This window comes from Cryptomeria japonica, chromosome 3, assembly GCF_030272615.1.
Source record: "Cryptomeria japonica chromosome 3, Sugi_1.0, whole genome shotgun sequence".
Classification (NCBI taxonomy): Eukaryota; Viridiplantae; Streptophyta; class Pinopsida; order Cupressales; family Cupressaceae; genus Cryptomeria; species Cryptomeria japonica.
The window spans coordinates 123,332,420-123,357,702 of NC_081407.1; the positions used below are offsets into that span (position 1 = coordinate 123,332,420).

Genomic DNA, 25,283 nt, shown 5'->3' on the forward strand with positions numbered 1-25,283 from the left:
GCACTTTTTTCTAGGGTTTTCTTACAAATGAAAGCGCAAATTTTGGCTAGGGCAACGGACATGATGCACAAGCCAAAAAGAGGATGCAATTGTGCAACGCAGCCCAAACTTACACCAGTGACGTGGCCCAACAATTCCGACGTGAGTCTAGTTAGGCCGTGACCTTGGTCAAACATATTTTCATGGTTTTCAAAAAAAAAATTGTTTTCACTTTGAAATTCTAAGAAAATCTAAAAATGCTTATTCTTTGGGTTTTTTTTTAAATTCTATAACAATTTAAAAATAACTATTAAAAATGTATTTTTAAATCAAATATTTGCTTGGATGTCAATAAACTGTTTAAGTATTATTTTATTTATATTTAATTTTATTAAAAAATTGATATTTATATTATTGAAATAACTATTATTTTCATAAGTCCATTATTTAATATATCCAATAGATTATCAAATTAGTTTAATTGGATATGTTACTTATATTTTATTTTTTTTTAAATTATTTAAGGCAAATTTACTGCCGAGCTTTTTTTCGAATTTGTTGCCCTTGATGAACTCCATCCAAATTTTATTGTTGCTGAACTCAAACTCGAATTCGAACCTTGTGACTTAGCCCAAGGAAAAAAAATTCATGTACCCGCCCCCATATCCGAATCAGCAACTTAGGTTTATTATTAAGAATTAATGATGAGAAAAACAAAAGAAAAAGAGAGCTAGGTGACTTGTTGATGATTCAACACCTAAATATTTAGTATCCTTGAAATAACGCTGACACATCAATTGTTGAGTATCTTTATCAGCACCACTGAAAAGGAAGATTGTAGGGATTCATGTGGGGACATCCAAGGTTATCAAGCTCAAGATATTCTCATAGGATGTTGAAGCAAAATCGAACAAGGTGTCCTGTGAGGACATTTGCACACGTGGATGAAAGACATCTTAATAGCAAGAAGGTGCACACCACTAAAGATAGCAACACCATCATAAAAGAAATCATCAATAAAGAAATTAATAAATTATAACTTACGGTGTTACCATATGAAATTGCTATCACTTATAAGACTTTGTCGAGCATGGTGCAGTACTTTCAGCTTCAAGATTGGCTTTATCTACAGAACAAGAGGACAAGTAAACCCAAGAAAAGACTTCTAGAAGAAGTCCAATCAGGGTAGAATGCTTACACGACATGCCCAATCTTCAAGGGGAAAAAGCATATATATACCTATATGATACTTTGACAGTAGAAATCAAAAAATGGAGGTATTATTTTTGAGTTCATAACAAACACTCTGTATATATCATGAATTAATTCTTAATGTTATCTACAAAAATAAGAACATAAGATTATACCATTAAGTTATAACTGTCATGTAATTCCCACTGATATAATGAATACATCATCAGACCAGCACACATCATGCAGTGCCTTGATGTTTAATCACTCTCGTTTCTTCATTGTCAATACTTGCCCTACCAAAATTTGTATCAAAGCAGGTTGATGGTGTTGAGGAAGCCCAGGAAGGGTACAGCATTGATCAAACGTAGTTGAAGAAGATTGAGACTAGACTGTTTGAATAAAGGAAGACATGAATGCGGATGTGCGATGCAATCCAAACCAGAAACCATTAAAGAAATACAAGAACACTGTGTGGATCAAAATAAACCTCTGAAAAGAAGGGATTTGCATTTATCCCAAACAAGGAATCTTATGCATTTGCTGTACTGTCTCAACAACACATTTGAAGAGGTGGAAGTTTTTAAGGAACACTAGAAACAGCGCTGTGGTTCAGAAACTCACACCTCAGCTGGTCATGACCCCAAGCATCTGATGAAGGGTATTTGCAACTGTGAATGAGTAAGGCATCGAATTGTGTATCAAATTTATGATTAGCTTATTACATGTATGCGAATTAATCTTCATTTATAGTCTGGAAAAATATATCTTCAAGCCTGACTCTGAAAAATCAAAATCCTTTTTCAAGTCTGAAAATTAGATGAAAAATATTCAAGAATAATATTCTAACGATTTTGGAACTTTTCCACATTTGTACATTTAGTTTTTGCCTTGTAATGGCAAATATCTAAAACACTGATGAAATAAATCGCCAGAAAATCGGCTAAATCGTGATTTCTCAGGAGTTTTTTGGCCAGCCGATTTAATCGGTGAAAAAATCGCGACTAAACTGTAAAAAATCGCATCTTAAAAAAAACAATGAAAAAAAAGTCGCCACAAATGCGACCCTAAAAAGCAAAAAGTTAAAAACTAAAAAAAAGGTCGCAAATTTGATGCACGTGAATTTGGCGATTTCAGTTTGGGTTTGATTGCCGCTTCCCTGACGGCCGACAGCATTCAGAATCAAGATTTTGTTCCAAGTTTTTTTTGGCTCATTTTATTCGTATTTTTTGGAAGACTGTATTGTGTAATAATAGTAATAATAGTGTAATAATGGACTACAATATTTATATTGCACTGTGTAATAATAGTAATATTATCAGTATCATTATGCATATGCCAAATTTTTATAGACTGGAAAATATACAGTTTATGGTTTACAGTTTACAACCAAATAGTAGGGGGGGTGGGCCCCCTACAATTTTCTAGGACGTATGGAATCCTGTAAATCATAAACTGTAATATTTTCCAGTCTATTTTAAAAATATTATAACAATTTTTTTTTGGCATATGCATAATATTACAGATACTATTATTACACAGTGCAATATAAAATTATAAATATTGCATAAGTCTATTTATATTACACAGTCTACAAATATTGCACAGTCTGTGTGTTTTTTTTAGAATATTTTAAGAATTATATATTTTCAAATGTTCAATAAATTTGCTGATTTTTTCCGAGTCCCGATTTTTTTTAAATTTTGGGCCAAAAGATTTATTGCCAATTAAGAGTTTTTTATCTTTGATCTAAAATATAGTTCTTTCCACCAGAGGTGTAGAAGTTAACGGGGCAGAATATAAATATTTGGAGTCGCAAGATTCACACAATTGTTGAGTATCAAATGTATGCTCAAGTTACTGATGTACAAGAGCCTCAAATTATAATAGGAGTCCAATTCTAAAATAATGGAGTAATGATGAAATTAGGGATAATTAGATGTGCCATTAAATGAGCACTGCCCCTCTCTTCAAACTCTACTGTATCCGCCCATGTAAGATTGTATCAAGAATATAGTAGTAGATTCACTAGTGTGTTTCTATGTTTTGTTTGCTTTTGCTCTCTCAATGCGGTGTTATCCAATGTTATTGCAAACTTGAAATACAATTTCTTTCAACAATACCCCCAATTTAAATGATGTAGAGGCGTGGAAGTACAGTGACCATGATTGTGCACAACAGATTATTCCTCCTAATTTTATCATGTACCTCAAATTCCCACATTTTAACATTTAGTTTGTTAACCCTTTGTTTGATATTTCTCTTGTACACAAGTCGATACATGTTTAAGTGGCATTAAGGAATGTGAAGATGCAGTCAGGCTGGAGAAGGAACAATATAATGTAACAGTGTTTAAGGTAAATATTTAATGAAGTTGAGAAAATTGAAATGCAACCATAAAAAATAAGAAAAATACGTAATGAAAAAACTCAATTACAATGGCAAAGGATAATGGTAATCCTCTAGCCAAGTATAATCACAAAAATGGTTAAAAAACACTCCTATTAGCTATATAAAAGTGTTACCAGTGAGACTTGATACTAATGCCAGGAGAACGTAAAAATTTTGAAAATTTCATGTGAGTAATTCTGAACCCTAATTTTCTAGGCAAAATTTTTTGTCAATGACCAGTTCAGTTTTCAATCAAATCTATTTGACATATGCTAACAGTTTCTACTTATTGATTGTGCAGTTTTATATAAGCCCAGTGGTAGTTTTAATAGAATTTTCTTCTTAAAAGAATAATGTAATAGCAATGGCAAATTTATTCTTCCTTTATACGAGACAAAAACATATCCATGCAAGATGTAATCTTGAGAGCTATTCTTGATACCTTTAATTAGTTTTTGTTTTTATGTATTTTATTTATCCTAACAAACATTTACCTCATTTGGTGCAAGTCTCAGTATGGAAAATTGCATCCGTTCCTAAACTCTTCATGAAAGCACACCAATGTAATATTTTCTTCACCTTTTTTCTGTGTGGGCAATTTAAATGGAACGCTTAAATTTTCATTAACTCATATTGTTCAATGGATATCAATTGTTGTGGTTGTAAGTTCCATTTTTTATAAAACAATACCTGATAGCAAAATAATGTAGCAATTACAATGGTGCACATGATTGCGAGCATGTTCTCATCACATGTTTTCTATATGAGTAGCATTTGAAGCTCAAATATAACAAGATGATCAATTTGCATAGCAATTACTCACTCACATGCCTACACTTGAACTATCATGTTGTCAAATAAAAGAATATTGCAATTTCAGAAGGCTCAAAATATGATTACAAGCATAGAATAGCCTCTTTTAGTTTTAGAAGTGTAGTTTAATTACCCTTGTTCTGTGCTGAGCCAAAAGTTGCACAAATGACAATCCAAAAACTAAGAGAGGAATCTACTCAATTAAAATGTGAATTATGTTGAATATGCAATGAATATGAACAAACAAAATGTGGAAACACCATTATACATTAACAGCAACAATGGAAATTAAAATAAGTCTCTTCTATTTGTCATGAACAAGATGAACGCAGTAAAATAAAGCTCATTATTTGTCACAAAATTCCTTGTCTACTATCATTGGCAAGTCAATCTGTTGAAGCTAATGTTTCACTTGTTACATGTGTTGGAGGAATTTGTCCGCTTAGTCCAATTCCTTGGCCTTTGCAGTTATTTATAGAACAATTAGGCAGCCAAAAGCAATGTCGAATAGGTGCTGCAAGTTGAAACTTATAACATCTCTAGACTGTTTCATGCCCTTTAAAACTATAATTGGCCTCCTTGTAGACATGTTGAATGTATGTTATCATCCCAATTACCAAGTGCAAAGATGAGCAATGGTATATATTCACATCAATTAGACAAGTGTGCACTTGACCACATTAATTTGTTCACTAGTTTGAAGATAGTATATATTATCAGAAAAATGGGGAATCATAGAAACCAAACAATGAAAATTCTTTACACAAAATAATATTGTTTTTCTCTGTTGCACACATTCTCATTACATATTTATATGATTCTTCATATCCTATATTACAGGTGAGTTGTTATACCTCCTATAACAACTCCCTTTTTACATAGATGAGTTGTTTAAACAACTCATAACCAAATTATAACAAATGCAATACCCATAATAAGTACATGTTCTCTAACCAATGCGAACACTAACATTTAATTTCCCAACATTCACCCCCTTAGCGTGAACATGGTAAGAACTCACACCCTACATCTACAATATGCACACCCTTGTGGCATGTCCAATTACGTGTTCTCTAACCATTGCGAACACTAACATTTAATTTCCCAACATTCGCCCCCTTAGTGTGAACATGGTAAGAACTCACATCCTACATCTACAATATGCACACCCTTGTGGCGTGTCCAACTATCTCATGACCTTGATCCAAAGAAAGGCTCTCTCCTCCCATGGTTTTAAATAGGCTTACCGCAAACCTTGATGTGAACAGAAACCTCCACCATCTATCCACCTCATGTGGTTTTATGGATCCTCGCACAAACCCTTTCAAGATCCATGAACTGACTTACACTGGTGCTTATATTTATGCAACATCAGGGGAAAATATAGGAAATGCAACTCACACAAAACAAAACATGGAACAATTTCACATTACATCTATGAGAACCAAATGTTGTTCTCAATTGCAGTCACTGTTGTCAACCGCTGCCACCTAATCTCGAACAGCATAGGAAATTGCCACTGCCACTGCCACTAGAAGTTGCCCTTGACTTTAGCCGATTTAACTCGAAATGGAAATGGAACATTGATGTTATGTCCCCCCCCCCCCACAATGTGAAATTTCCACTTATTCGCACCACACAGGAGCACTGAAAAGAAAACAAATCACATAAAACTGCATACCAATGTCTGGATCTTGCTGCACACGATCATAATTGCCAGTGAACGCATTCACTAGTCAATCATCTTCTGACGAAGTATGGCAGCCAGAGGATATTCGAGGTCAATGGATCATGGACGTTAGCTGCTTTCCTATACAATTGCCCTTCCAGCATCCAACACACTACATAAAGAAGAAAACCAAAAATCTGAACCACACATCACACCATTTGCAACTAGAAGCAAATACACAACTGAAAAAATGTCACCATGCCTGATGCACTGCCCCGTCATTGGTCACTGACGAGAGGTTGCTGATTAACCTCCAACCTCAGATTGCCTCCTACCTCCGATTGGTGTGACTACTTACTTAGCAGATTTGAATTTTGAGGCTTATTTCTTCAGTTATGAGCTAAGTCACCAGGTTCGAATTCGAATTCGAAGTTCGACAGCTTTGAAATTCGAATGAAGTTCGATGAGTAAAAAATTCGAAATGTATAAAATTCGAATTAAATTCGCCATATGTAATTTTTTAATTTTTTTAATAAATATATGTATTATATCTATAAATTTGCCTAAATAGTTTAACACTATTTTATATTATGTGTATAAAATAAAAAAATAAAAAATAAACATTATAAATACACGAGAAACCTATTGTGTATTATGTGTATTTTAAACATTATAAACATTATAAAAATTATAAATAAACATTGTGTATTATGTGTATTTTATAATATTATATTGTGTATTATGTGTATTTTAAACATTATAAATAAACATTATAAAAATTATAAATAAACATTGTGTATTATGTGTATTTTATAATATTATATTGTATAATAATATATTATGTAATATGAAACATTGAAACCTAAAATTTTTTTTAAAAAAATACACATAATCGGGAGGACGGACTGATGACAGAGGCAGAGGCAACAATTCGAGCTTCGACGGAATGTTCCGGAGCTTCTGCAACGGCGGTTGAAGGTTCGTCCAAGTCTGCAACGGCGGTCGAAGGTCCGTCGACTAAAAGTTGGAACTGATGCGTCCGCGACCTAAACTTTACTATGTTTTCCGCCATGGCCCGTATTTATTAAAAAAACTCGATGAAACCCTAAAAAACGCAAGGAAATTTTTTTTTCCGGAAATTACGTCATCCCTAATTTTTGGTACGAATTTGATCGAATTTTTGACGAATTTTATAAACTGTTTGAAGTTCGACGAATTTCGAACTTCAAGGTTGAAATTCGGCCGAACTTGGTGACTTAGGTTATGAGGAAATAATATACCCCCATGATGTGAACTTTTTACATGGGCTATCAACTACCACCGATCATGCACTCCAAAAATACTTTTGAATTTTGATGACATAATAATTAACAACTCTTGACCCTGTTCTAAAATGACATAACATGATTTGGACACAAAATATCTCTTAAAAATTTAAAATAAATAAATCAAAATCACTTCCAACGTCCTGGCTGCCAAATGTCATCCTTTGAAATCGTTGATGTCTGCAGAATACTATGCAGAATTATACATGGTACTCTGACCAGGTTTCACTTCATTATTCAGATCTGCCATGACAACATCACTCTCCAATGCTCTCGCCACCTATCCCATTTGTGTTCTTCTTTGAGCTGAGTGACGTACACATGTCATTGCTACCTCGATCATCGTGAATATTACACTCTGATCAAAGTTGTTCTCAAGCCTCGAGTCAACCAATGATATGCACGGCTGCTGAGAGACTAAGCTACAAAATGAAGATTCCGACCAATACTTCTCCAAATCGTTGGAGCTGCAACAAAACCACATTGATCAGACAACCATAGGCCAAGGGTGGTACCTCTGGTATCTTACACAACTAAAAAAAAAGATCTACCTACTGCAGCTTAGCAAGGAACTCAACCAACAATCACGACATCAATGATAACAATTGGTTGATGTAATATGACACGGCCTCACCAGTCATCAATAATGGGGGCAGAAATGAAGCAATAAGCAGACCCTTCAAACAAAGATTTGAAATACCATAATATGCGGATCTGAAGAAAAACAATCAAGTAAATTGAAACTCCTGATAAATGGAAAAACAATCAAGCAAATTGAACCTCCTGATAAATGGATTGAGCAAACTCAATTATCGATCCACAACAAAACAAAACTACTCACAATGGGAGGATATACAAAAGTCGATCTGTAACATATATCGTCTGTGATCTATTCAGAGAACCTGCATGCGCAACTCCAAACCTGACGCGCCACTTCACATTGAATACTATCAATGACAAATAAAACACCAACAATATCTGCTGATCTCCAAAAAAATAGCAATAAATGTATACCAATGCACAAAATGTTTCAATGTGTGGCAGCTTCACACAAAGAACCAGCAGATTGGGATCACATGCTACCCTATTCATAACACCTATAACAACTCCCTTAAAATAGATGAGTTGTTTTAAGTTTTAACAACTCAACCAAATTATAACAAATGTAATACCCATAATAATTACGTGAGTTGTGATAACAACTCACTTTTATTTTAGCAAACATTAATTCTCTAACCAATGCAAACACTAACATTTAATTTCCCAACATATACATAGCTGTGTCTGGCATTCCCACAAGCCTTGCTACAAGTGACTAACAAAGTTGGGTACTTGGTCAAATACAATGAAAAGAGGAAGTTTATCTAAATATGATGGAAGAAGACTTTTGATTCTCTCAAGTTTGAAAGAAACTATGATTGTCAACATGGAGCAGCATTGATAGTGATCATCAACAACCCAGATAAAGAAATACATGCCAATTGAATCCTGTGCTCTAGACAAGACCGGAAGAGGTGTGAACACCCTCAATTTTCAATTTGCTGGGTTTTCTTTGCTGCAAGTAACATAAGACTTAATGAGAGTATAAGTTTTTAGGCATGTGAGGCCAATAGAAGTGTTGCTGAAGAGCTGCGAAAGTTTTGGTGATTCAAAAATGACCAGCTGATTTATAATAAGGTGCCTCCCAGATGGGCTTCTCACAAAGTGTACATTCAGGGCTAAGCTTGTAAAACAGCTTGTCTTTGTGATAGCAGTTATCTACCTATTCTCCTTGCAAATGGATGGCGTAGCTATGTATGAACTCTGGATTACAAAATCCCAGAAAACCCAATTCACAACATTGTTTCCTCCAGCATCAAGCAATGTAAGCAACGAGGTGACTAGAGGTTGGCTCAGGAAGTGAGATGATTTGTTGTCTTTCTCATTCTTGTGCTCAATCACTAAATCAAGTCAGTGCAGGTTCATCATCCACTTCATGTACTTTACATTCTCTAGATTATTTGGTGTACAAAGAGACTGAAGAGGTTTGTGATCAAAGTGAATGGCAGACTCCTTACTTAAGAGATATCTCATATCACTGACATTGCTTTGTGGCTTACACAATGTGTGTAGCTCCTCCTCATGGACAGAGTAAGAGTACCTTTGCCTGGCATCGTCAAATGTTTCTAATGGTATATCCATTCTAACTTTCTAAGTGAATAAAACACCAATTGGTTGTTGCTAACCTGCCAACTCAATTGATTGACATGTGTCTGCTTCTTCACAATGTTATGAAACAATTGTGAGGGGCCCATATCTAGTACAATTTTTTTATGCATGAGAGACGAGCTTTCTGCATTGCTTTCCAAATACAAATGAGATATTACTTTGAAATGTGATGTCACACCCTCTTTTTCAGATTAAAATAATAAATAATACATTTTCAGTTGGGCCCAACAATTTTCAATTTTAGGGAGCAACTTAAATGATATTATTAAAATTTGAAAGTGTTCTTAAACACACTCACATAAAAAGTGTTTTTTAAAAACCAAAAATAAAATAAAAAGTATTTTTATGTAATAAAAATAATAATAATAATAATAAAGTACTTTTAAATACTAATTGGAGGGAAATTTAATCAAGGGCCCAACTTGGAAAAGAATAAATAGAGGGTGCCTAGCCTCACAAGAGAGGAAGATTTCATTTGGCATTTTTCATTGTGAGCTTTGTTTCGAGTTTGGCATCAAGGACGAAAACGCTTGGCTGTTTTCTCTATGATCCAGATGAATGAAAACCCTCTTGGCTCCTATTTCCCGAGGTGAGGCCAAAAACCCTCATGCTTTGACATTGGCAAATTCTAAATAGGGTTTGTATGTTGAACTCATCCAGCCATTTGTGTGAAATTTTTAGGATTTTGTGTATTAGATTTGCAAGCAAATAATTATTGGAGACTTGTGGATTTTCAGAAGTATCTATCATTTTTTCCACTGATCACCCTATTTTGAATGCAAATTAAAGGTCCACCAGCCATAGAGAAGACCCTTCATTCTAACCATATCATATCTACTTCCATTTTGGGGTCCATAAATCAGCAAATATCAATATTTGGGAGTTTCCAGCCAGCACCAGCAGGAGAAGATAATAAATTTATTATTTTTTACCTGTTAACAGTCATTGGACCAGCCATATAGCATTTATTACTGGTCATACCAGTCATATTGGCTGTACCAGGGCACCATACAGATCTGTAGCAATTAATTGGAGGGCTGTACCATAAAGGAAAAGGGCAATATGCACATTTTAAGGTGGGCACCAGCATTGGAAGAAGTTAAAAATATTTTTTATTTACCTTTGCGATAGCTGCGGTATCCATATAGCTGCTATACCAATTTGTACAGTTCTGCAAAATCATCATAATAGGTGGATCAGCCAACCGTCCCACTTCAAGGAGGTCCTTGTGAGTTAAATGCCATTTTCAGATATCTTTCCAGCCTTGAAACATTTGCAAATTAATAAATCGGGCTTTACGGGTTTCCAAGTTTGTATTTCAATCAGATCTAAGTATTTGAAGTCAACTAGGGTTTATACCAGCAACTATACTTGTCAAAATTTGGTTCAGATTTGGCTTATGAAGTGTTTGAGGGTTTGATCAAGTATCATTATTCTCAATTTTCAGTTTGCTGTTTCTGTTTGTTTCTTGTTTCAAAAAAAGAAGAAAATACCAAACAATAATTAAAAGGAGCATTAAACGTTAAGTAAGATTGTTCACCTTGATTGATTAACACTATGACTTAGCTCTACAATTAGCATCCTGTACAAACAAACGAAGATTGCCAAGTGAGAGAATCCCACATGGATGAGATACCATTCTTGAATGTGCAGTAGCTAGTTACCTTGAAATCTTATAGCCCAACTATAACCATCCAAACATGACTAAAGGTGTGCTTTTTCATAAGGCCTAGACATTGAGCAATGTCTTGTGCATAGACATTCTTTAGCCTTCCAATGTCAATTATGACAAGGAATGATTGTCCTTTTACCCAACAAAATGCTGAAGAGAGGTTGTCATTCTTCAACATCAATAGATGTTGGCTAGACATTGATAAACAAGCAAAGATAGATCATTTGGATATGTGTTCTTCTCTTACTCAGCTGCAAGCCAAAAAGTCCAAGCAAAATGTCTTCTGCAATAGAATTTTCAGTCATTATTGGTATCCACCTTATCATGACTATACAATTTCTTTCCCTTCCCTTTGTCAAAAGCTTGTTGCATAGCTGCCTAATGCTTGGGCTAAGGTTGCCCATTGTGAGATTGTTATTCTTTTGTATCGTTTACTTGAGTATTCCAGAAGCATTGAGCATTGTACTTGTGCAAGGGGTCCATGGAGCAAGTTGGACCTTTTTGCTTGATTTTGAATTATTTTTCAAATCAACAGACCTTATAGGCCTCCCTAATATTTTGCATGATAGGAATGCCATAGCGGATTGTATGTAGAGTATAAAACCATTATCTACTTGAGGAGTTTGTGCAAGTTCCTGTGCGAGAGTTTGAGATATGCATAGAGTCCATAGAACTCAGTTGCATAATCTTGTACCAATTGGTCCCCTTGTGTCAACAACTCAGATTTCTTAAACACATCATCGTAGCGTTTGAGACGTTGCTAATGAGCTCGTATAGGCAAAGAACCAAAAAGCCAAGAGCTGATAATTAATTGCACGATAATCTACATTGATGACTCTGGTTATTTGCTCCCTGTTTGAGAGCATCTATTGAGCACATGCAGGCAAAAAGCTGAAAAAACAAGAGCTAAAAACTAAATGCATGATATTTTACATCAGTGAATCTGATTATTTGTTGCCCGCTTGAAGGAAACCATTCCTAATTTCTACAGAAATCAGAACCACCTCATAGCTTCCAAAATAAAACAAGAGAAAATAAAATTTGACAATGCACGGAGTGCATTCATGCTACAAGTAATGATAAGAGTCCCAAGATGAAGTTGTTCTCAATAGACTTGCTCACAAGTGGAACTGACTGCAAAAGAGTTGTAGTCTCCGAAATAATATTTTTACCATGGACAAGTGTCTTAAGAATGCAAGATGCTTTATGATTTTTTAAGTATGATTGCAAAGAATCATCAATAAAAATTATAGCTATAGAAAGTGATGACAGCATCCTTTGTAGTGTAGATGAGGGTTATGTTGTAAGATGGATATATATGCCTTAAAATTATCAAATTGACTTCACTCAAGTTGCATTGTTTGAAAAGTATGTTTTGTAGGGATGTTGCATGGTTGTGTCATTGTTTTATTAATTCTTGGTTGTTGCAATACGCTTACTATTTGCTCCATAAGTAGAGGCTGAAATTTATTTTGTTGCTATTGCTGGTTATGTAGCTCTCATGTAGGAAGTTGGACCAGGTCAAGAGTCAAACCTGAAGGTACTCTTGGGACTAAAAAAATGTTGTAATATTCTAGAAATAACAATGAAAAGACAAACAGCAGAGAGCCTAAGGCTGCTCTCCATCAATAAAAAGACAAACAGCACAGAGCCTCCGAAATTTTAAAAATTGACCCCCCGAACAACAAAAGAGGAAGCTCCTAGCCCAAAAAAGCAGGGAAAATACAAACAGAGAAAAATCAGAAGAAAAAAAGTGCAAAAACTAACTCCCCATGCAGAAAATTTAAGGCTTAAAATTGGTAGATTTGAAATTCAAATACCCTGCTATAGATCTCATAAATCTCATAAAAGAAACAGATCACTGCAGATGAACAACACCTGTAAAATTAGCCTCAGACAATTCATTTCGAAGCAGCAGGGCTGACTGTGTATGTCATGTAGACAAAGAACGTAAAAGGAAGGATTGGGGATAATGGTGCAAATTTCCAAACTCAAACCAGATATCTGCAAATTTCAAACAAAAACATTGGATGCTCTAATTCATTTGAGTTTATACGTCGGGCAGACAAAAGTTTGACAAAAGACAAAGGGACTATGTGAGAAAAACAGGAACCATTGTAAAAAAAAAAAGAAAAAAAACACAGGATTTTTCATCCGGAAAGAGTGTGCAAGTGAAGTACAGGTTGATGGCATCAAAAAGCAAATTTAAAGGAGGGTGCATCCATCAAGCTGCTGAATGCAAACCTGAACTTAGGCTCTGATACCAACTGATATAACACACTCCCAATACGCAGCAAAAACAAACAAATATAACCAAACTACCAAGAAACAGTGAAATATACCACCAGAACTGTTATGTTTACACCCTTCATTGACACTGACTAAATAGATATACAAGGAGGTGGGCAGAGCAATAAGGGTGTGCTGACTAGATAAGGCCTAGAGCAAGCAAAAAAGATAAAAACTGATTTCACAAATATTTACTGGAGTGAATCTCGTTAGAGGCTGACATATTAATGGTATCTGATTTCCTTCTATGCAAAACTGCACTTGAGTTTTCCTACAAGAAAAAATGACTGCATTTGTTGGTCATTATACTACAGAAATGACCAACATATTCTACATAAATACTCTTCCTTCAACTCCAAATAAATTACCAACAAAGAATGGAATAATTTACGAAGAAATCTATGGACTTCTTCAGCTTAAGTAGGGTTTCAAGATGTAAACAGAGACTTCATGATTGAAAATTTCTAAGTCTCATTATTTAAAAGGCAAATTTATGGACTTCTCCAGCTTAAGTCCTATGTTATAAACCCTGATCATATGTTTTGTTTTCTAAAATATCTTTTGCCATGTAAATTATCCAACAATTTCTCAATTACAAGCATTTATGAAGCATGTTTCCAGAAACTTTTATAAAGCATGAAATTAAATTTTGATTATCAAAGATTCATATTGGTTTCCAACTAAAATGACCAGCACGTTGTAGTAGTTCTCCAACCAAATGTTATATTTTTCAACTTTTGTTTCACAAAGGTGTAAATGTTAGTAGGACCAAATCTTGGCTCTGCTTCAATAAAAGCAAAAGACATGCTGAGTAGCTCTAAAGGCAATTGATTATACATTAATATTCCATAACTATGAAAACAAGATTGTTGATCTATTTAGATGTTGTATTTACTCTTTTATCCATTGGATCCTTTGTGCATACATCTTTTATTTTTATAATGGCAACCTTATTGATAGGCAGGTTTAAACCTCTCTTCTGATAAGATAAGAGTGTCACAGGCACTAGTATATGGAAATGATGTTAATGGGGATGTGTTTATTCATACATACAGTCAAATTAAAAGCCATTCTTTCATTACATTTAATTATTAAATTTATCTTGGGCTGACACATAACATTACATATTAACATATCATATATGTATAATGTTCGATCATTACATTTCATAGGGTTTGTGAATATATTTTGCTTGTAATACACACACACGCACATATACCAAATTCCCAAATACTTCTTTAAACCTGCTGCAGAGAGAGCAACGTTTTTGGTGTATTTGTTTTCTAGACAAACTATTATTCTGAATGTATATTTTCCTGCACCCATTCACCTTAAAACCCATAATATGAAAATGATTTGAATCCCATGTACAAACCCATGTTTAATACTGCAAAAATTAAACCACAAAAGAGTTAAATCTACAGTACAGGATTTTGCTGTAGCTGGATGTAATTTTTTATAAAGTAGTGGTGCTCTCTTTTCATTAAGTATACATTGTAAGAACCTTGGATTATTTGACATTGGCTTGCTTGGGTTACCCATAGTTGTGGGACTATTTGAAACAGTCATAAAGATACAGAGTTTTAATGTTAATGACCCAAAACAAGCTCAAATACATGGAGTCTTCAAGACAGAGTTCAGGTGAGTCTCTCCAAGTTATAATGAAGAGACTCGGTCATCTAAAAAGCAAAGAATAAAAGCTGACATGTGTAGGTCATAGGTCTCATTTGAAGCAGTGAACTTTTTTACTGAGATTTGGCCACGTTCTCTTGCCAAGTCTTAACTATTGAGAGAACGAACTAAAACATGAATTTTAGAGGAAAACAAAGCCTTTGAAACAAATTATTTAAATTTCTTAAGTGTTGCATGTATATGTATTACTATTTATCAAAATTGACAAAATAGAGTAGTCTGCAGTTGCACATCCAGAGAAATTATAGTAAATCTTCAGACAAACACAAATTGAAGAAAACTATCTATCCAGTTTCGAAAATATTGTGTATCTTCAGGGGAGTACATAACATATTCCTAATCTAATTTACTAGAGAGGTGAAAGGGAGAAGTAAAAAGACTGCACTTCCTGCCCTTTTTGTTGGAGACAATGTCCACCATTAGAAATATAATGTCTTCAAAAATAAAAATAAATAGCAACAGAAGGATAATTCTCTCAGTACAAAACACTATATATTCATTACACTGCTGCTATTGGTCATTGAACAGTAAAGATAGTAATAAGTAGAAGCCTGCACTCCATGCTTGTCTTGCTAGAGAAACATTACTGCAGATTATAAGAGCTGAATATAAGTCAATATGAATTCATTAAACTAGTGCATCCGATCACCCAGAACTAAGGAACATACAAAGTAAAGGCCTACACTTGATTGCCATCTTGTTGGAAATCATAGACATCATATTTGAGATTATTTGAGCTTCAAAATTATGCTCAATACAAAATAATTTAAATTGGATCACCAAACAGTGAGTAGTAGTCAAAGAAGGCCAGAACCTTGTGCCCATTTTGTTGAGCAAGTGGGAATCGTTCAATGTAAATCCACAATACCTTAGACGAATATAGGAGCTTCAAAAGTATTCTTTATAATCATTGTCAAGTAATTAACTCGGTAGAAAGCAATACAAACTGACAAAGCTAGTACTTTGATTAGCAGCTAAAGACGGGTAATAGAGGACATAATATATACCTCAAGATCTGCTCCAATGTAAGGCGCCCCTCATTTTGTTGCATCTCTGCTTGTACTGAGCTCATGTACTTGTCCATGACCATACAGAGCTTGCCTTCTTTTTCACATGCCCCATAGAAGGTGCAGACATTCTGACACCACATGGATGCCCTGCGCAAGTTCTCGAGCCTGCTCTGAACCCAAACCAAATCCATCCCCTCTGAAACCTTAATCCTCTTCACTGCTACCTTGTGACGACATCCACTGGGCCCAGTCATGAGCACGGACCAAGAATCCTGCCCGGGTCGAGGGCCCTTTCCTAATTGTCGAATCAGTCGCATTGAGTGTGAACCCACATCCATCACCATACCATTACCACAGGTTGAAGGCCATCCCAACCCATTATTACTCAAATTGTTGCAGTTGGATGCGCACTCTGTATTAAGCTCATCATCTTCATCTGATTCATCTTCTGGCGTGCAATTTTCATTAGCATGGTGAAGTAATGAAATCATTGCAAAATTTTTGCGCAGACCTTCGACGCTGTTGCCTACCTTTGACAGTTGCCTGCATCTAGGGCATGGAAGTGTGTTGTCTATGCTCACAGAGAACATGTGTGATAGGCATTCCTTGCAGAAACTATGCCCGCACTGGAGCATCATTGGAACCCTGTCTTCCTCATTGTAGGTCATCTGACAGACAGAACACGATGGGGGCTTCATCTTCACAACTTCTTCACAGAAGTATCTCAAATTAGCCCCTGTTGCCTTTATTTTCCTCAATTTCAATGTTTAATTAAGTGATACCTGAAACGAAAGAACATCTTCAGATATTCCTCTGAGAATTTCAAATTAGCGAAAATTGACTTTATTTAATTAAAGCAAAACAAATACTCAGAACTTCTGAGTATCTCAAATTAGCCCCAATGACCCCAATCTAACTCAATATTAATTAAATATTTTTGCCTTGGTACTTCTACGCATATCAAACTATCCACAAATGTCCCTATTACATGATTGAATTAGACATAAGCAGAAAAGCAAATAAGCAAATGATGTCATGCGGTACTTAAGCGCTGATAACGCTTATTTAACCCAAATTTATTCAGACTTGTGTGGAAAACAACGCACAACAGCAGCAGCAACATTGCCAGTATTATAGCCCTAGTTGTTCCTATTTTCTCCATTTTACTCTACTTTTTTAGTTAATGTGTGCTTTAAATCTTCATCACAGTCTCTCAAATTGGCCTTTGATTGCCTCCATTTACTGCAATACTCAATTAGACCTTAGCAAGAGCAAATGGAAATGAGGAATTTCTTTTGCAGCTAATATTAATCACAATCAGCAGAAAGTAAAGCCGCAATGATGTTGGGTGGTACTTTGTCCCCAGCGGCTCCTACTTATCCCAATATTAAAACAGTAAATTATCCGAAAGCAAAGCAGGAATGAGAAAGATTTGCTGTATACCTCAGATTAGTTCCAACCGCCACCATTTTACTGCAAATTAGCCCCAATTGCCCACATTCATCACTAATATTTTTCAGGCAATAGCTGTACGCAACGTAGCAATGACCTAAATTCTTCTGTGTATCCCAATTAATCTCAGTTGCCCCTACTCACCCCAAAATTTAATCATAGGCTAGCTGAAAACACATCACTTCTTCTTCTACGGCAGCTTAACTTCCAATTGCTCCTATTTACCCTTAATACATTATTAATCACATGCTATCTGAAAACAAAGCCGCAATGATAGACTCCTGTTACGACAAATTGGTCTCAACTGCATCTATTTATCCTCAATATATATTCAGACGGTACCTGAAAGCAAGGCAACAATGAAGACCTTAATCCCTGAAGTTAGCCTCAAGCGTCCTTATCTTCCCCAATATTTAAAGCAAAAACAAAGAACTTCTTCCCTTACGTTAGCCCCAATTGCCTCTGACGTTAGCTGAAAGAAAAAGCAACGCAACAATGACAAACCCCTCCTCTGTTAATCCCAATTGCCCCCCACAATATTTAGCCAGAAGTTAGCTGAAAGCAAAGCAACAATGACGGAAGGTCTTCTGCGTGTCTCAAATTGGCCCTAATTGTACCCCCGTGTTTCAATTAGGCATAAACTGAAAGCAAAGCAGCAATGACTTTAGTCGTAACTACTTACTGCTACTATTCCTGGGGTTTCAGCAGCAGTGTTGGGATTCGAACATGGATCACGATCATTCCAGATCCGCGTCATGGCGCCTCCTCCTAATCCTGCCACTTGCAGACACGCTCATGTAGCTGAAACCCTAATATCCCTAATATCTAGATCAGATACGTAAATGGCCTCGAAAAGCACGCCCGCAGGGCCAAAGATGCAGAAAAGCTGACGCCCCTTCAGACAATGGCGCATAAAACCCCAAAGACTTGGTTTGCACAGGATTCTCCACGGCTTCTCAATGTCGTGGGCTCGAAATCATCAAGCAAAAAAGGTACCCTCGCACAGAGACTAAACATATGCACAAACAGACCACTGCTGCTTAATCTGCAACTAGATCGGAGTCCTCAAACCCTCGTCGTACCACAAAAAATAAAAAACCTGCGTGAAATTATTGTTCTTCTTCCTAGTTTGTATTTCATTCATGGTAAATTATTTCTGGAGCCTTTCATCTCGCACGTGCGGTTAGAGTTATTTCAGTGTCCACTCCACGCGTGTAGGATGAGCACTCCCACTTCCCATTGCCACGTCAATCAGATTGTAGCGGTGGGACCAGCAGTGCTAGGCCTTCCCTGGCGGTGCCCGTTTTGTTGTAGGCCGAAACGCCACGTGTAGGTCGTCGGGCATCCGATGCCAATCAGGGAAAGAGAGGTGGTTTTCTCTTTTTTACCCTCTTCATACATAAACGAAATAAAGGAGAATTATTACAATGATAATCTCTCGCGTGTCCTAAAAATTTAACTGATGGTAGGCCTTCAATATGAGCACCTGCTCGTTCAAATCTTGCGGCCTCTTTAATGGGGGTCATGTTTTTCTATTAAATAGGGTTAATATTAACACCCCTCAAAATTAACTTCTATAATGTTTTTAAGTGTGAACTGGTTCTCTTACCAAGTCATAATTTGGGTCCTTACACTGTTTTATGATGTCAGATCACCTATTATGAGCTATGAATTTTTTTCATAAAACATATCTAATTTTTATCTTTTATTAGTATTTATTTAAAAATTATTATTTTAATTTATATTTAAAAAATATATGTAAAATATGTAGAGAGATATCTTATAATAGAAAAGAATCATCTGTGAATCTAATTGAAGAATAGTGGTGAGGGTTCTATTTTATTTGGAGTAATAAAATAACACCAAAACATGACATATTTCATTATTTACAGACATTTTGATATCATTGTAGATGCCTCTCCCAATAAAAAGTCATTTATATTTGTATGTGTTTATATAATTAAAATTATAAAGAAAAATTTGTTTGTCTTCAAGTCTAGCACTTTCACTCTTATTTTTATTTTAGTTATTAATTTATTTTTTACATCGTCAAATAAATTTGATAAGTCAATAATTTTTTTTTAAACAATGCATGTATATTTATATATTTTGACATTTGATTATTCATTTATTTTATTTAAATAGCAACATAGAAAAACTTCAACACTATTTACGTCTTTTCGATAATGTTTTATTTCTATTATTGCCATCAATTTTAATAGAAAATATCTTCATTTGTTTGACCAAAAATAGACATCTAAAATTTTATTAGATATTAAAATATATTAGTCCTTCAATATGATCACCTGCTTGTTGAAATCTTGCAAGTTGTTTTATAAAGATTGTGTTTTTATATCAAATAGAATTATTTTTAACACCCCATTTATTAACCCTAATATTTTTTCAGTGTGAAAGCCATGATTTGGATCCTTATAGTATTCCATGATGTCATGTCCATCATTATTCTTTATGACTTTCTAGCATACAATAGACCTAATTCCATGGTCCATGATTCTTTATTTATAATTGAATATCATTCTAGAAATGGGAGCATAAGATGTAATATCTCTATGTCTTCATATATCTTAAAATACAAAATAAATTAATTTGTGTCAAAGTCTAGTACTTTCAAATTATGTTTTGTTTTAATTATTAATATAAATATTTTTATGTCAAAAAAAATTGACATATCAACAATATTATTTGTTAATAATATTTATATATTTATGTACTTTGACATTTGACTATTTATTTGTTTGTTTTTTCTTCATTCATGACATATTTCTTTTGTTCTAACTCTTCTTTCATTGTCATTATAAAGGTGAATAACAACATAAAAAAGGTCAACACTATTAGCCTCTCTTTCTATTGTTGTCATCAATTTTGATGGAAAAATCTCTTCCTTTTGTTTGATTTAAAATAGACATCCACAATTCTACTAAATATCAAAACTAGGGTTATTTTGATATACGATCTATCGTTGTAAGATTATACACATCTAACAAATGAATATTTATTACATGTAAATATTATTGATAGATTTTTAATGTTATTGTGTGTGTGTAAATAAACACATATATATCATATCCAACAAATGAATATTTGTTATTGATAGGTTTGTATTGTTATTGTGTGTGTACGTATATATGCATGTATACATTTAATATATGTATGTATATACATGTATATATGCATATATTTTTTAGGTTTAGTCTAAGATAATTAAATATTTACAATCAAAACAGTATAAATTAACTTAGATTAAAGTGAATGATAGTTGGCAATGATGAAGTGTGTAATACAATATTAGTTTTGAAAAATAAATGAGAGAAAAGAGTATGCTTGGCTCTTGACCTAAAGAGAGAGTATGTTTGTATCTTATTGAGCAAATTCGTCATAGTTTAAGAAAGCGAAAATCTTGTAAATTCTATCATACTTAGATTCCAAGCATAAAGTTGAATGTTGCATCATGTAAACTTGATATGTAGCTTACCATATGATCCAACAAAATGCATATTTTTGCTCTTTGGCTCACTAAATTTTCTACGCTCTGTCAACTGTTCATAATTGATTATTTTTATTAATACCTTAGGGGATTATCAAATAGCCAGTTTTATGTTTTCCTTAATCAACCCCTTGAAAAATTATATTTTTGATTCCAAAAATGATTAACAAACAACACACAAGTAATCTAGATGTTGATTTCAATGCAATATTTGTATTTTTTAGTGTTCCAATCAAAATATTCTTATAAAAAATGCTTGGGAATTTGAATAATGATTAGATGATGCTTGATTAATGTTAAATGAATAACTTCAAATACAAGGGTATAACAATTTATCCCACAAACATGCACTAAGTCAGTTTCCAATAGCTATGAGAAAAGCACAAGAGTAAGTCATTTAAATTTTAAAATTCTATTTTTCAAGTCAAATTTGCATCACAAAAATGACTTAAGATATCCACAATTCTAATATATATAAATAATATTAACATTGTTACTATTCAAAATAAAACTAGGGTTGTTCATACATATGATCTATCATTGTAAGGTTTTACACCTATTAACACAGACCGACTGCCACTACACCAAAAGCTTGAATTGTGGTTGAGGGTCCCACACGACAACAGTTTAACCCCTCGAGATGAGAGGTCTGTACTGGACATATTTGACCACGAGGCAAGTAAACCATCGAGGGTGGGAGTTGAACCCTCCCCAGAAAAGTCACCAGTTTTGTTAACACAGACCGACTGCCACTACACCAAAAGCTTGAATTGTCAGTGAGGTCACCACCAGATAGGTTAGGGTATCGAGGAGGGTTGAGGGTCCCATGTGATAACAATTCAACCCCCTAAGCCAAGAGGTTTGTATTGGACACAGTCGACCATGAGGTGAGTAAACCTATCAAGGGTGGGAGTTGAACCCTCCCTAGCAAAGTCACTAGTTTCGTTAACACAGATCAATTGCCACTACACTACTGTTATTGAGAGCATTACCAAAGAGGTTAGGGTGTCGAGGAGGGTTAAGGCTCCCACATGACAGTAACACCATACTAATTTGCTACATAAATATTGTTGATAGGATTTTAGTGATATTATACATGTATATAGATACAACACATGTGTATAATATACATCTCTCCCTAGATTTAATCTGAGCTAATTAAATAAATATAACTAAATTGGTATAAATTAACTTAGATTATAGCGAATGATAGTTGGGAATGATAAAGTGTAAAATAACATTATTTTAAAAAACTAAATGAGAAGAGATTATACTTAGCTCTTGATCTAAAAAGAGTGCATGTTACTTGTATCTTGTTGAACAAATTTGTCACAATCTATGTAAAGTAGCTTTCTACTAATATGAAAATTCAGAGGATCGCATTGATCTTTGCGAAAGAGAAACTATCTAAATTGCATACGAAAATTTTTTTGCACTTAAACTTCAAAGAAATACAAACTAATAATATTTTCAATAACTAAAATGATAGCATGGAAGCAAATGAACCTATTTAACACTTAACATATTTTCAAATTCAACTTGTAAACATAACATAGTATCGATACTGAATATTCAAGTCTCGATATATTCTATGTGAGGGAGGGAATCATTGCAAAACTTTACCTCCAACCATAGACTTGGTGGTTCCTCACATACCGTCCTTTCAAAATTAGCCCTGCCCTTCACTAGGGTTCAAACACATGAATAGGTCTAGTTGTCATCCTTGCCTAGTGTTTAGTTGCCTACACAACTCTAGTCGATCACACAACTATAGACTCCTACTAACTTTGCATGAACCACTTAATAGGTTATGTATTTGGTCTTGGTGAATTGAATAGAGCAAGTAGATCTTTGCACCACCTTGGTCAAAGGTTTTTACTTATACTTGCTAAGCATGACATTGGTGTAATCATTTGTCCACCTACCCCTACTTGACTTGAGTTCAATAGACACTCTAAGGTTATGAGTTTTACCTTTCGCAAACATGATTAATAGGTTTACCTTGGTCTTGCATTTTCGCAATTTGGCCCTAGTAACTACCTTATTCCTCACTCTAAGTGTAAGATTTAACTTAATAATCTCATTGGTAACCCTTGCACACTGCTAAATAGAGGAATACATAGGACATGTTGAGATCAAATCATAGCAACACTTCCTATCTCAACTTTGTACCAAAATACAATACTTGTGGAATATAGCAATTTGCAGTTTATAATTCCCTTAGTCATATTTAAGTATACTCCAATAATAGAAAATTAAGACAAGATTCTTCACATAATTCCTCTCATAAAGATATCCACAGTTATGGTTTTGCATAATGACCAATCTTTTGGTTTAGGTTCCCTAATCATATTAAGGTTGGTGAATTGAATTTTTTAAATTCATGGGTACCCTATACCAAATTCACGCATATGAGAATCCTTCATGTTGATATATGCATGCATAAGAGTGTTGAGTGTTTCACTGTTGATTCTGCAAATAAGTTTCTTTTAAAAAGATAATTAGTATTCATTGTTGTATCTCATACTGAAGAATTGTTACACAAATTTCTTAGCTTACTATGAGAAGAATGAGATAATCTTTACCTTATCTCAAGAACAATGTGAAATTGAAGTAAAATTTTCAATTTCAAATATCAGGCTCTCCAATCCTTCACTATATACTAATTCCACTGAGTGAATTGACTGGTATCAAACAAAAAATGAGCTCTTTTCGAGCTTCTAACTTAGATGCATATTGTAAGAAGAAATGATTCATTTCAAAATTGGAAACTTCTTCATTGTGTTCAAACCTAGCCAACTCATATGGCTCGGTTATGTATGTGTATGCTTAAATTGAAAAATAAGACCATTCCATATTCAACCAATCATATGTTTCTAATCTAAAAATTACTTATGCAGTGAACAAAATTATAACAATAGCCTTTCTACTAGTTTTTCTTTTTCCTTCATGCATTTCATTTAATAAGACTTAAGCCACAATTAATCTAAAGAAGAATTTCCAAGATAAGGCTCATGCATGTATATTACAACTGTCTTTGACCTTAAATCTACAACTCTTAGCACCCTTGAGCTTCCAAGCTATTCTCATGATGTTCTTCTTTACAAGCAATACCAAACAAATGCAATATGAAGTTTGTAACTTTTTAGGAATAGAATACCAGTTTCATATATAGTTAGACTTCAAAAGAGCTATCACTTACTTTTTTATCAAGAAGCAGTCATTGGTTATGTGATAAGGATGCACTTGGCACCATGATTCACAACTTACATAGACAAAATTTAAATAAAAAACATTTTCATTGTAATATAATGATTTTGAGCTTTATCAAGCTCTTAGAAGTGGAAAAGAATTGACTATGAAAGTTATATGATCGCATTCGATTATCATAGCATGTCTTAAGTCAACTTAATCTTAATGAAAGGCATGAATATTATGAAATGGTTTGGCCCCATATTGAATGGGTTAAAACATAATACTATGACTATAGATTACTTCATGGCCATGACTTGAATTCTTGTTTCTATATAGAAGGAGTATATTCTTATCAATTTAAATTTTAAATTATTTCTTTCCTTATAGTATCAATACCAATATGCTTACACGTCGATATACATATATGCATATGCTTACATTGATATTCCACATATATGTAATTATATGCATATGTGCATATTATGTGGCTCTTCATCTACTCATATTTGTATCGATAATCTAAGATAAGAAATAATAACATGTCATATTAAATAATATGATAATAGAAATTAATATCAAAGCGGTGACAATCCTAAACAAGTCAATCCAGACAACTCAAGGTCCTCACACTGGGAAATATAAATTACCGACACTACCCACCAAGACACTAGGTTAACATCAATAAACCCTAGCAAGGACAACTTATCTCAAAGTTGATATGAATTTGGCTCCAACGACAACTCAACCTTTTATCACATTTGCAACCCTTTCCACAATGATGCTCTCCATTTCCTCCTGGAGGGTGGTGAAGTCTCTTGCATCCACTTGGATTCACAAAAGTAGGTAGACCAATCATGAACCATTTTAGTTATAACATGTATCAAAACATTAG

The 25,283-nt window shown here is 34.2% G+C and overlaps 1 protein-coding gene across 3 annotated transcripts in view; it reads right to left on the minus strand.

The window, feature by feature from the left end:
* LOC131038725 (E3 ubiquitin-protein ligase KEG) overlaps nt 1–18,871 on the minus strand; it is a 118,567-nt gene extending 99,696 nt beyond the window's left edge. The window contains exons 1-3 of one of the 3 annotated variants that reach the window (XM_057971249.2): nt 18,374–18,871; nt 17,683–18,033; nt 16,237–17,021 (exon numbers count right to left, since the gene is read on the minus strand). In XM_057971249.2, coding sequence (XP_057827232.1) covers nt 16,237–16,937 — 701 coding nt within the window. In that variant the 5' untranslated portion in view covers nt 16,938–17,021; nt 17,683–18,033; nt 18,374–18,871. Of the gene's footprint in view, nt 1–16,236; nt 17,022–17,682 lie in introns of all 3 variants that reach the window. The other 2 variants (XM_057971250.2, XM_057971251.2) reach the window with 2 other exon arrangements.
* Between the last annotated feature and the right edge of the window lie 6,412 nt (nt 18,872–25,283).